Genomic DNA, 14,436 nt, shown 5'->3' with positions numbered 1-14,436 from the left:
TGAAACAAACACTGTGTTCACGACATCCACTGAGTTTTTCCCAACATCCCCAACTTATCGTGAGTTGTGTAAGTTCTTTATTTGCATGGTTTCAAAAATGTGTCACAAGGGGGGTTGGGGGGCTCTGAAGCCCCCTGGAGGAAGATTCTGAACACTACAGGATTCTGAGAAGCTAAAGACCAAACTTCTCTGTGAATTATTCGCAAATGAATAAACTTCCCGGGGGGGATGTTGATCATATCATTCAAAGTTAAAGCCATGTGGGTACAGAGGGGGAGCTGCACCTCCCCACTCCCCTGTCGCCTCCTTCCTGTGGGAGGGCGCTCTCTGCTCACTTCTCGTGTGCCGCGCGGGTCTGATGATCGAAGCGTGAGCTCTCCCCCAGTTCTCCCAGTTCACCTCCCCCGCGCCGACAGCACCTCCCACCCGCGTCCCAGCAGACATGGACTTCTCCATTCGAGCAGCAAACGTGGAGGACTGCAAGGACATCGCGCGGATGATCGTGGTGAGCAGACACGTGCGCACGTGCCGGGTCGCTCGTTACGTCACGAGAGCTCAGGACGAAGATGCCAGTGATGCCGAATGATTGCAAGATTAGCGACGTTTGATTGATGCTGATAAAAGTACAGAGCTGCATGGTATGTGTTGGTGACGTCACTGTTGTGTCTCCTCTCAGGAATTAGCAGATTATGAGAAGGTGACTGATCATGTGAAGATCACCCAGAGAGGTACTGTACTGTTTGTTTATCTGGGAGATTTTCTATAAATTTAAAATAAGATAAATAAGACGAATCATCCTCCAAACGGGCTAATTATGCAGTAGACTACAATTAACAAGGTTTTTGAAATACTTCAGTTTTTCTGCCTCTTGTCAATGAACTTGGAACTATATATATATCCATAAACTTTTCGGGGGGCCACGGTTTAATTGATTTCAAGTCGTTTTATTTTATTTATTTGTGTTAATTGAAGTTCCGGCTCATAGAGTCCACAAAGACAGGATAACAGAAGGTTAGAAACTGTGGAGAAATCTGTTCAAATTCTGCAGGTATAGAATGTTTTCAACTGAGTTTCACCAATGAATCGTCTACTAAACTCAAAGCAGCTGCACAGGTTCCTCAGATGATATTAAAGTGGTTCAGTTTGGGTCAATCGTCTCAGGTCGGTTCAATATGGGGAAGACTTTAGGCTTGATAACTACCCAGAAGACCATCATTGATCCCCTGCATTGTCTGGGTAAGCCACTAAAAGTTCAGGCTGGCTGATAACAGAGCGCTGTATCCAAGCACCTAATCTGTGGTCGTTGAGCTGCCAGAGACGGTCCTGGCTACTGTCGGGCTAAAGCGGGGTACACCCTGTACAGATAGCCAGTCTGTATGGCACACCGTCACACACCCATACACACACACAGTCACACTTAAGGACAATTCAGAGAAACAATCTATGAAGCATGTGTTTGTCCTGTGGGAGGAAGCCGGAGAGCCTGGAAAAACCCACACATGCATGGAGAGAACATGCAAACTCCACACAGAAAGGTTCCAGCTGGGATTTGAACCGGGGCCTGGTCACTGTGTGGCGAAAGCACTAATGACCGTCAGCTTCAGCGGATTATCAAAAGGAAAAGATTCAAGAACCACCACATTCAGACGCTTTCGGGAGATGGGCTCCAACTGTCGGGTTCCTCGGGTCAAGTCACTTCTGGGCCTGGACCAAGGGAGGAAACGTCTCAACTGGGCCAAAGAGTAGAAGACTGGAGAGGACTGGACTGAATCATGGTCCAAAGGTTTGGAGGAAAACAGGTAAGGAGCATAACCCAAAGCTACTGGAGGTCCAGAGTGAAATCTCCACAGACAGTCATGATTTGGGGTGCGATGTCCAGCACTGGTTTTGGTAACCTCTGCTTTCTTCAATCTAAAAACACTGTTACAGTATATCAGCTGGAACCATGCATTATATAAAAGGGAAAAACAAATACATATTTGAAATCATTTAAACAGCGGCCCGTGCATCTTTGTTCTATGATAGTTTTAAAGCGGTCAGTTTGATTTTATCAAAGAAACCAGATCTACAGCTGAGGGTTCAGTGTTCTAAATGGGATGCTTACAATGATTTTTCATGAAATCCTCGACCTGCGCGTTAGTAAGACTGATCACTTTCTGCTTGAAGGACCTTCTCTTAGGGTCAACAGGGATACAACAAACTGACTTGTGACCAATGACTGTATAAGAGAACTGGACCGAGTGAGTGTGACACCACCCATAGAAAATGGTTACGGAAGTCAGTTCAGTCACTTTTTTTCTTGTGTGTGCAAAATGAACATTGCCGTGTTGGAGCCTAAAATAACCAGTAAGCAGTGAATAATCAGCATTGAGTCACCGTTTCTACACTTGAAAGCCAGCTACACAATCAAACATTTCACTCTTTTCATGTGAGACCTCCTACCTCTATTGAGGCTTCTGATTGGTCAGTTTACAATCTGAATAACTTGCACTAAAGCAAAGCTATCATGAAAAAAATAGGATTATCAAGAACACAAGGGGGAGGGGTCCCTGAGTCCAGTTCTCTGATAAAGTCAATGGTTGTGGCTCATAAGCAGTACATGTATTGTTGCCAATATAAAAAATTAGCCAGTTTGGCTGTGAAATGAGCTATAAAGTGGGCGTTCATGTTGGCTTTGATTGGCTGTTTGAGTCTTTAAAACCTAAGAAAACTAAACTGATAGAAGCTAAATCAAAATGTAGCTGTTCATCTTCCTGTTTGCCTCCTTAAACCCATCTGATAGTATCCAACAACTCTTCGTTTCATCATTCTCAGATTTGGAACAAGATGGTTTCTCCAAGAACCCCTTTTTTCACGGGATCATTGCTGAGGTGCCGGAACAACTCAGAACCAAAGACGGTGAGTCTCGGAATCCATCGCAGCCGGAAAAAAAGTTCTCCAGAAGTTAATGCAGGATGTGAGCATGACATGCAGGAAACGATCTTGGTCATCAGAAGAGCTTTACCAACAGCCTTAAATAATTGAAACATCCTTTTCGTTTGGACTGGGATGTCAGGTGGACACGCTCCTTAAATACATAAGTCCACTTAGCTTCAATTCTAGCCCGACTAAAAGTGCAGAACTCCCATCACATCCGTTATCAAAATGGCCTCAATGTAAAGTTCAAATATAGTAATGTTTTTTCTGTTAGTGGGAAACATTTATTTTTATTAGCAGCTAATTTCCTCACATTGCATGGATGCTGTGATGCATCATGCAGGCTGCTGATGTTGCCTTTCACTGCACACAGTTGCATAACAAGGTCAGCGCTCTGCCTGCCTGCATGGTAATGAGATCATTAACACACGCTCTGCTGCCCAGAACAGCATTTCTCTTCTGGTGCAATGACCCCCCCCCCCCCCCCACACACACACACACACTCAAAGACAGTCACGCCCTTTTTCCATTCCCAAATTTAGAACCAACCATAACCACGTTAAGTGGTGCACTCCCTCAACTGGTTTAGCGATGGCGCAACCTCTCAAGTCAACTTTAAAAACGTATTAAACAGCCCCAGAGTTTTAGCCCCAATGTTTACATTCTTTTGAAAACCGTGACTCGTCAGTAATTTACACAATTAACAGAATTCCAGAGGATTTTGAAGTGAAGAAAAGCAGCTTTGTGCTAATATGCAACACTTTATGCCTAAGGCCCAGTTTATACTTTACCTGGATTAAATTATGCATTAGACAGTAAAGAATACATTAAACACAGTTTTTGATTTGTGAAACCTTTATATGATTTATGAAAATTACAAATAGGATGATTTTATGTAGTTGATCAATTTAAAAGCCCTCTGGTTTTTCATTAGGACCTGGTCTTAGTGGTGTTGGTGCTAAAAATGTAATAAAACCATCCTATTTCCCATTTTCACAAATCAGACACTGTGTTTAATGTATTCTTTACTATCTAAGTCATAATGAATCCAGGTTTGAGCAGTCCAGGTCTTGTGGTTCTTGAACAGCACCCGGTCCTAGGTGGTCTTAGTGTGAAAAATGCAGTGGAATGTTCCTTTAGTTCCCTCGCAAAATCGGAAGCTGTCAATAGAAAGCCAACTTCAACGTTGTGGGAAGAATTTGGATTCGGCCTCCGTGCGTGCAGTATTTACGTGCAGTCAATAGGGGCCAGTATTTGCACCTTACTGATGACTAGAGTGCGGCTTAAGGTCACCGTACGACCGCATCAGCTGTGCGTCATAAGACTTTCATTATCCTCACAAATACTTCATGATACATTCACCACACGCATGACAATGGTAACTTCCATTTTCATGATGTCTCTAAGGTATTTGTATTCATGCCCTTTTTTATTTGAGGCTAAGCTTTATTTACGATAATTATACTTGTATGCATCCCTTGCTGGGCCGGATGGAAGAAAAGAAGAGAAAGAGAGAGTGGGATGTTAGAGATGGGGGATATGGGGTTAGAATGGGGGGAGATGGGGGGGGGGGCATGATACACAGTCAAAACATAAGTGTCATAAGGAAATTGCATGACTTAGTTCACACATCATCAAAATAGCGCGCACACCACTAATTACAAGTTGGAAGTATATTCATACATTCATGATGGAAGATTGATCTCACCAGACTTATGCACAGAGACAGCTGCACACAACAGGGCTCCAGACTAACTTTTTTCACTAGGAGCACAGTGGCCCCTAACTGAAAATTTTAGGGGCACAACCAGAAAATTTAGGGGCGCATACCGTAAATCAACATTCTAACCAAATCTACTAATTTCCACTGTATTACTGATAAATACTTTAATAATAGATGCAGAGATTACAATGTGCTGTTTCAAATTCAGTGTCACATTTTATTCTGCACTTTTGAAGATGCAACAAGAAGGTAAACTGACAAAAGCATCGCTGTCATGACAGTACAAATAAGTAAAGAAAACGGATGGAAATTTATCTTTGTGACACCAAATAGGTGCAGCCAAGATGCACAATAAGCGTGTTTGAGATCACCCAGGTGAACTCAACGCTGCACAGATCACCTGGTGTGTGACATATATTTTTGTTTTTGCTCCAACATCAACTGTCAATCATCACAAAAATATCGCGAGAAAGGGGTGGGAGCAAGGGGCAAACCTACCCGGACACAGCTGGAAACTGAACTGACTGAAAGCTGCCCTACAGACTACAAAACAATGCATTATGGGACATGTGTCCTGATGGTTTTTGTAGTGGAGTGATTAATTAAAATAATTTAAAATACCAATTCATTAAAAAAGGCTACATACATCACAAAACATTAAAATAATCATAACACATATCATACTAAGGGGGAGAAGAATATTAAACTAAACTGAATGTTAAGGACAACTCCAATGTCCTGTCCTCCTTCAGTCTTGCTGTAGATTCGCCTTCATCTCACCCCCCCCCCCCCCCCCTCTGGTCTCCCCAACGAACCAGGCGAGCTGTTGGTTCATCTCAAACACGTCTATCGTTGTATTTTCCCCAAGTATTTTCAGTGAGTCCAAAACTAATGTTGTTTTTGCTCGCACGTGTTTAAAGTTCAAGCCCCGTTAGCTGTCACGCTTATACGTGTGGGACATTTATTCTCCTCAGCTGACCCGACGGGACGGGAGCGGTGTGCTGCCGTAACCCGTTTGATGCGCCGCCGTAACCAAAACCTAAACCTTCCTCCGGGTCTGTGTGACCCAGAGAAAAGTTCAGCACGGACTGCATGGATTTATAAAAATTACGAGCGAATAAATACGTTATAAAGGAAAGTAAGGAACTCCTTAATGTGGTCCGGGGAGGGAGGGGGCTGTCAGGTTTCCTGCTTTCAAACCTGCTTACGGGTCGGAAGAATGAATCAATAGTTCACTTATTCATAGCTCAGACGCACATATCAGGTTGTAATGAAATTTGTCTCCGTTTCCTTCCCACAGATGTTTACGCGCACTCGATTATCTCCAGGCCCCTCCCCCTCCACGCATTTTAGCCACTCACAGTGGCTTTCCCTATTCTTCTCCCACGCTGTGGCCGCCTCACAGACGGGCATCACGCGAGAGTGTACGTGCTCGCGTTTCATGAGTATGTGCGCGAGTGTGTGCGTGTCTGCCTGCGTCCGTGTGGCTTGCGTCTCATTGATTATTTCATTGATCATTGACGTGCCCCTTCCACGTTTAATGTGTAAAAAAATACGAAGGGTGGGGAGGCAAATTTACTGGTCGCACATGTGCGACTGGATGTAAAATTTAGTCGCACACTCTCAAATTTTGGTCGCAAAATGCGACCAATTGCTCGCATTCTGGAGCCCTGCACAAGATTCACATTACCAGTATTTTTGAAGAGGGGTGTAATAACAAAACCCATACCTATATTTGTGCGAAAGTGAATAAGCAGGTGGGTTGAATGAATGTGTGTTCCTTAGAGTGTACCTTGATCACACTGAATGCTCCAGCAAAAGCAGGAGGCCTGGCATGCCACACCCCAGAAGGTAGAGAAAGGCATGGCAAGTTTATTTGTATTGCACAATTCATATAGAAAGAAATTCAGAGTGCTTCTCAAAACAGGAAAATGCAATAAAATCACAATACATAACAGTGCAAAGATTAAAAACATACATAATCATTATAAAATGTACTTTAAAAGAAAGGAAGGAGAAGAAAAAAAAGGATCTTTCAGTTATAACCACGGCTAAACAGGAATGTTTTGAGTCTAGATTTGAACCTTAGCACAGACAGAGAAATACAGCACAGCAGCCTGGTTGATGAAGGCATCCAAGAGCCTCACCGCCAGACAAAGACCCGGGAGCAACCACCCTCTCGCTCACCAGGCCCCCACCATGGAGATGGAGACGGAGGCCGGCAGCCCCCCGGCCGAGGACAGAGAACAAGCAGAGCCGGAGCCCCCACCCGGGCAGGGACCCCGCCCCACACCAAGGCGCTCTGGGCCCACACCCAATGCCCCGACCACTTGAGACCTATACCAGCGCCTAGACAAGGGGGACGCCCCTGCCCAGGAGTCCTGAGCCCCTGCCCGCCCCCATCCCCAGAGGCAGGCCGGGACAACCCATGGTCTTCCACACTGCACACCTGTGCAACCTGCCCGCCAGCCCTAATGAGGACAAAATGGTGGAAAGAGTAGAAACAGGGCCGGGGATGGTGAGCCTGAGGACCAGGTTCTAGTTGCTCCGAGCAACGATGGAAAAATTGAAGAACCTTTTTATAATACTTATTTCCACAGCTCATTTTCCTACTTAGAAGTAGGACAACACGATCTGATGCTCCGCCTTTCCCTTCTTGCGGGTGCCGCCCATTTCCTGACGTCATTCCAGAGTCGGCCTCTGAAGCGTGTCTGCTTTTCGCCCACAAATGCAGCTTTTGCAAAGATGGACATGCACATTGTGCATATAAAAGGAAAGCGTTAAGCCGATCAACGCTATCTCCACTGAGAAAGTTGGTGTGTCTGTTGGTCTGGGGGCGGAGCTGGGTGCGCAGACTCTTGCTGTAAGGGGCTGTTCTTCACTTTATGATGTCACAATGTGAGAACCAGCTTGTTTTCATTAATTGGGAGGGGCTAGTGCTCAGAGCTCTGGTTTTTAGAGGAATACTCAGAAATGTGTGAATGGATCAAAATACCCCTTTGGGGTTTTTTACAGTGAGGAATTAACATTGTAATACACTCAAAAGCTCAAAAGAGCAGTTTTTGCACAATATAGACCCTTTAAATGTTTGCTTCTCTGCTTTCAGGTCACACAAAGGTCGGCTACGCGCTGTACTTCTATTCCTACAGCTCGTGGGCTGGCAGAGCCATTTACATGGAGGACTTGTACGTGATGCCAGAGTTTCGAGGTAGACGGTGAAAAGCAGCCGCACGCATTTGGATTCAGCAGATTCTGAAAAAAATTTCGTGTTGTCTGTCTTTCAGGGAAGGGCATCGGGAAAGCGCTCATGAGCAAAGTAGCCCAGGTCAGTACCAGGGATGTCCCAATCAGGTTTATTCTTTTTTTTTAGCCCCGATTGGATTACGAGTCATTTCATTTCCCGATCCAATAATTTTGAAACACCTTTAAAAAATGAATGAATTGACAAAACTGATCCAGGTTTTCCCAAATTTTTATTTTATCATCCTTCTTTTATCGTTTAACATTTAAACAACTCACATTTGGGAAGTCGCTTCAAGTGAGTAAAAGTAGTGCAACTATCAACTAGATGAAATAGTTAACTGTCGACTTAGGTAATAATTAGTTATGTGAGAAAGTTTGGTGAGTGTAGCTTTAGTATCTTCTACATTTTTGAACATTTGTGATTCCTAACTACAAATTGATGAGTTTTCATGACTAGATCATATCCGTGGAACCATTTCTTCTTTTTGTTTTTGGAACATTCTGGATTTCTTTTTTCTTATGTTGATCACTTTTTCGCGGAGTTTGCACTTTGCAGACAGTCCCTTGTTTCATTCTTATAAAAAATAATGCATGAGATAAAAACAAAACAGTCTTTTTCCGTTGAAAAGCCTTTGTTTGCGTCAAGACAAACCAAAAGAGTCGTTTGCTGTCAGTTAAAAATGTTAGTAGTTCTTGAGCCCAGAAGTCCGAATCTGTGAATATCTGAACTGCTTTTGTGCGCCTCGTGCTCAGCCTGGCGCCGTATTCCGCTGCGCTTTAACGCCAACCAAATGTAGCAAACCGTTCAGGATACATAGACTTTTATTTGACATAGTAAGCTTGAAATATACAGCGCTGATCAAACTAATAGAGTAAAATAAATATCCGGTCAGGACGCTAAATCCGATTCTATTTGGGTCTGAAACGACCCGATTCGGCCTGATTTCCGATAACATGATCAGATCATGATCAGATCACATGATCAGATACCCTCGGGACTTTTTGAAACCTTTTAAGCAAACTTTGGGAATGTCAGTATGTGATAATGATGTTTATGTAACTATTTACTCATTTTTGCACGTTTGTTTTAAGCTGGGCCTCGCTGCCGGTTGCAACCAGCTCAACTTCACCGTCCTGGATTGGAACAAATCGTCTCGGGACTTCTACATGAGCCAAGGCTGCTGTGACGTCACCACTAGCATGGGCTATCACTGCATGCGCTGCGAGGGTGAGGCGCTGCAGCACCTGGCGCAGCCCTAATCCAACATGCCGCCTTTTTACACACAGGAGCTGGGGAAGAGGGGGGGTCTCCATAAGTTACTAACTGTAAAGCGAAATAGCCATCCTGAAACCTGTGACAGATTTTGTTCTATTTGACTAGACTGAATTCCTCTGTACTGGCACTTTTGTTCACCCCCAATCCTTTAACCTTGTTGACCTCACTGGGTGTTGAACTTTTGTCTTCCCTTGTGGACAAACGAGTGATCTGCACAAACACAAACGTCACCAATTAAAGACAGCAAGCACCATCATGGCACAACGTTTTACACTAAACTTTAACCGCTTTTTACTTTGCAGAAAAACAAACAAGAAAAAACCCATGGACTGTATGTGAGACCTGGACTGAGTGAGTGTGTCGTCACCCATAGATAAGGACTTACCTCTAGTTCTAACCAAATAAAGTCAATTCAGTGGCTATTTTGTCACAACACAGATGCCACCATGTTGGAGTGAGGTGTCGTCAGTAAGCAATGATTGATCCAAGTCAGTTTGAGTTTCTATGGCAACCACTCTCCCCATCAATCAGAAGTGAGCTAGTTGAAAGCTGGTTCAAGAGAATCTGTCAAATATTTTGAACATTTGACGTGACACCACCTACTTTCATTGAGGCTTTTGACTGGTCAGGTTTTTTTTAACTTAAATAACGTAAAATAAAGACAAAAAAAACATGGAAAAAAATTAGAATGATCAAGAACAACGTAAAGAAAGGTATCAGAGCAATTATTCTGACAAATATAATGTCTGAGTAACAGCTGGAGCCAGTGGGTACTTCCTGTTTGGAACACAACAGGGAAGGGGACACTCAGTCCAGTTCTTATATACAGTCTTACACACAATGGTGTTTTATTTTGAAAACCCTGCTTAGTAGGCAGCTTCCTGTCTTCATATTTGTGGATAGAGTCCCCAGGCTATGTCCGAATTCCCACCATAACCTCTAACTACTAAAAACTATATAATGCTGCACTATGTAGTGCCCTGGATTTTAAAAACAATTCACTGTTTTTTTTTGTTTTTTTTAAACAGCGGATATGACGTCATCCATTTCACGAAGTTAAAATCTAATTAATATGAGCATTTTTTGACGATCATTTATGAGTCCACTGTCTTCTGAAGATGAAAAACGTTGGTTTATCAAAAAATTACATTTAAATACATATTTTTGGTAAAAAATGTTCTGACACAATGCATTGTGGTCAATATTCGCCGATCTAGTAAGCACCAATGCACACTGGTTTTTCGCAGAGACTTCTGGGAAATTTCTAGGGCACTCCATTTTGGTTTGAAATTGTAGATTGGGACAGCACTACAAAATGGCGGACCAACTATATAGTGCACTATGTAGGGGTTAGGGTGGGAATTCGGACCCAACCCCCAAAAATCATTAGCGCAGCCGTGCTGCCCACCTCGGGGATGTTCGCCACGCGTCTGGAAGAACAGACAAACGGCGTCCTACCACTGTCTTTTCTTTGCTGACATCCTCACCCAATCAACTGTTGATCACCTGGATCAGGGGTGTTCAGCCAATCAAAAGCTGCAGAGGTGCTGGGATGAAGAAAACATGTCCTGTGTCCCCAAACCTTCAAGGCTGCCTGTTCACATTTACTCCCATATTACTGGAGATTGTTTTATTGTTCATGGCCATCTGATATTATGCAATAGTGCAGAAATACTGTTTCAGTATTTCTCAATGACTGTTAAGCACATATTTAAAAAAACAAAAAACAACTTTAGTTGTGCTGCAGCTCAAACTCTGTTGGGACCTCTGTTGTAGGTTTAAAACAGGAAATAATAAAGCAAGAGAAAAAAAGCCACTGTTGAAAAATTTAGTTTTTATATTTTTATATTTAGCTGTTATTTTTATTTAGTTAAATAGTTAAAATGTTAAAGACCAGATAAAAGTTGTGTTTTGGTGTTTTTATTGCAGTTTTTTAATAATGGGGGACATATTTTAAGAAAATCAAGCTCAAAATTCGCATTTCTGAGTATGTTTGGATTCAAATTGTGGTAAATCAGGATCAGACAGAAAAACAAAGATCGTATTTGTTACATAGAAAACACGCTGGGTGGGGCCGCAAGCCCCCTGCGCCGCTTCAGAAATGCATGTAGAGTATTAGAATGGGCCCTGCAGTTCAAATGTACAGGGACACATATTTAAACATTTTATTCATTTAAAAAAGGCAATAAAGTAAAATAAAGTGACAGATTACTTTCTAAATTTCAAATTAAGGCAGATGGAAGGAGGATGGGGGACAGAAGTGGCCCCCCAGGTGATTGAAAGCGTCCTTTCCCTTTAAAATGTGCTGCAGAGCCAAAGAGACACTTTCAAGGGACAATCAGGGAGTGAAAAGCTCCAGTCGCTCAGTCTTTGCACTTTTTGTCATCCCATTGAGCAACAATCTGACGCTGCAAAGCATATTCAGGATTTAGAGCTTAAATTAAAATATTTGAAGAAAACTAGAAAAGCTTCACTTGAAGGAGAACAGGGTTGTTTCTTTTCCTCAGCCAGATGAAAAAGAAAAAAACTACAGGAAAAACTTCCAAACTTCTGCTTTGTTTCTCCAGTTGGCATCCATGTTTTGATTGAGTTTACAGAAGAATTTCATTTCTGTAATTGCTTTATTGTTTCAATATCAAACTGCAAAGAAGTGCACTTTTGTTCTTCCTTGTTTTAAATGTTAAAAAAAGAAGAACAAAAATCAACACATGGAGACATTTTGATGTGTTTTGTTTTTTTCTTTTTTGCATCAGAAAGTTTTTAAATTACACAACTTTCTAAAGCTTTTCTTCTAAATCAAAGTTGGGCTCTGGTTCCTGTCAAAGAGCTGGCTGTGTGAGGTACGACTGGCGACAGCTTTGACTCAGATTAGTGTTTGTGTGCCGAGTCAGCGTGTTGTTCTTTTCTAATGTGGACGTATTAAGGTTTTATGGTGATCCAAAGACTTCAGGAGCTCTGGAATGCTGATTATCTTTTGCATACAAAAAGCTTTTCTGACTTTTGGGGGGGCAAGAGCACTCAGCATCTCAGCCAATGTTGAAAATCAAATTCCGATTTTTCTCTGGTTTTGCACATAAAAGCGTTGCTGCTGTGATTGAGTTCACTTTAATTTGTGTTGACAAAGAAGAAAAACAAGAAAACTGTTTGACATTAAGCCTCGGGGTTTACTGATGGATTTTTTGGCTCTACTGTTGTTTTAAAAGTCTGTTTATTGGATGTCTGCAAACACTAATAAAAACTGTTGCAGAGCAGCTCTCACTTCGGCAGTTTTTTTTATAGTTCCTTCAGTATAAAAGTCTGAAAATGTGAAGTTCTACATTTGTCATATTTAGTCTTTTCACAGTCATTTTCCACAAAAGCCTTTAATTCATTTTTTTCCATAAAATTTAACTCAAGACTTCAATTTGGACCATTTTTCTAAACTTTGTAACAGGAATAAAAGTCGACCCCTTTGAGGCAAATGAAGTCTTCAAAGATTCACTCTGATGAAAACTGTATTGTAGGTGTTTTTAATAGGTTCTTTTAGCATTTTTTCTTACAACAGAGGACATAGAAAACGAAAATTAACCTTAGAACTGTATTTCTGAGTATTTATTTTCTGTGTCTTCCTCGTCTGAGCTGCATCTGGTTCTAAACGGTACCACCGCATAGCTCCAATATTGCTCAACTTTCCTGTTGCACCGCTAATGTTAGGTGTGGGCTGTAAGCTAGCAGGAGAGTGTGTCAATATATGGGTGATGGGAAGGGGGAGTGGCGTTGCTCCAAGCCAAAATTCCCGACAACAACTCAGAGGAGAATTTCTAATAAACTCCCGCTGCTCTGTAGAAACTATGTCCTAGAAAGGTTTTTTGATTTTGGCAAAAAGCGGCATAATCATAATTAAAAGTCCACCGGAACAATTGGAAACTAGATCAAAGGATGATCGGAGTGGGACTTGAAGTGTGATATTTCACTTTTCTGTACCTCTTGTTGGGAGATCAAGAGTTCTTCATCAAGTTGGATCAAACAACCTTTTTTTTCTGAATCTCTCAGAGCCGTTCATCCAGATGGACATTTGGGCTCAAACTGGGTCAGTCAGGGACGTACATGCACAACGGTTCTGAGGCCTCTCCTTTTGCTGGAAGAAAAACTTTCAGCCCAGTCCAAAGTCTGTTCTGGATTAGAACATCATCAGCAGTGTCAGTGTTCATTTCTGGATTTACCCTCACAGATCTGCTAGTATCTGCTGCAAAAATAAACCACTTCCCACTTGATAATGCCACCACCATGCCTGACTGTTTAAACGAAACGATTCAGTTTCTTGTGGAATGAAAGTGTCTTACTTTAGCTTACATGACCGACTTGATTCGTCTGGAAGAAATGGCTTTTCTTCTGGAAAATTCTCTGCCCACAAAGTAACGCTGGAGTCCTGTCAGCGGAAACACTTTGCTTTGGTCACCTCTGACACAAAGACCCTGGAACCCTGATTACTTTGATCGGTAGGATGAGCTCTTGGGAATCTTCCCGTAACTTTACCCAAATGTATTCTTTGATACAGTACTGTCTCAGAACAGTGGAGGACCTTCACAGGAGGTAGCGAAACGGTCCATACCCTCCTGTATCTCCACCCCGTCTGGTAACAACTTGGTTTGTTCTGTCAATCAATAAAATGGGTCCCAGATGGACACTGTAACACATCTAAAGGTGAACTGGGGGTCATGTGATACCTGGAGCTAGGTTCACACTTCCATTCAAACCGCATGTTTAAATGGCGACTTTTCATTGAAAGTAGCGAGCTTCTGTGTTCAAAACATTCACGCGTAGCAACGCAAGTTTCTACGACTGTTTTTGGGCTTTTCGCACAAAACGCGTGGCCATTGAACCTGCATTGAAGGGTTGATTTTTGACCAATCAGAGACTTGGATTGCGCAGTGATGAGTGGATGTTGAAACGCAGAAATGTTTTTGATCATGAAGGAGAAATTAATAATTGCGGTTTGTGCCTGGCTGGAATTCTACGACACCAAGTTTTTTGTATCTCGGAAGAGAGCTTTGAAAGAAAAAAAGATTTGCATCACTTCAATATTTCGCACCCCCAAGTCCCTCCATGCTCGTCCAGCGTGAATACCATTCGCTAAATGTACGTTCAAGAACATGTTTAGCGCCTTCCTGAACACGCTTCACAATCCCGGTGTGTCCGTAGTTTTAAAAAAACAACAAAGTTTTGAGCAAATTCTGTTCACTCTATAATAATTGTTGACCAAAACAAAACAGGAAGAAACCAAAAAGGGTGATGGAGC

The 14,436-nt window shown here is 42.4% G+C and overlaps 1 protein-coding gene across 1 annotated transcript; it reads left to right on the top strand.

Moving 5' to 3' along the window:
- The first annotated feature begins 301 nt into the window (after positions 1–301).
- sat2a.1 (spermidine/spermine N1-acetyltransferase family member 2a, tandem duplicate 1) lies at positions 302–12,409 on the top strand. The gene is made up of 6 exons (XM_004079821.5): positions 302–505; positions 677–728; positions 2,815–2,898; positions 7,746–7,847; positions 7,924–7,964; positions 8,975–12,409. Exons 1-6 carry the CDS (start codon positions 443–445, stop codon positions 9,140–9,142), a joined length of 510 nt encoding a protein of 169 aa, XP_004079869.1. The 5' UTR covers positions 302–442; the 3' UTR covers positions 9,143–12,409.
- The last annotated feature ends 2,027 nt before the right edge of the window (positions 12,410–14,436 follow it).

Source organism: Oryzias latipes, chromosome 18, assembly GCF_053564925.1.
Source record: "Oryzias latipes strain Hd-rR chromosome 18, Olatipes_Hd-rR_3.1".
Taxonomy (NCBI): Eukaryota; Metazoa; Chordata; class Actinopteri; order Beloniformes; family Adrianichthyidae; genus Oryzias; species Oryzias latipes.
This window is presented reverse-complemented; position numbering and strand designations above follow the sequence as displayed.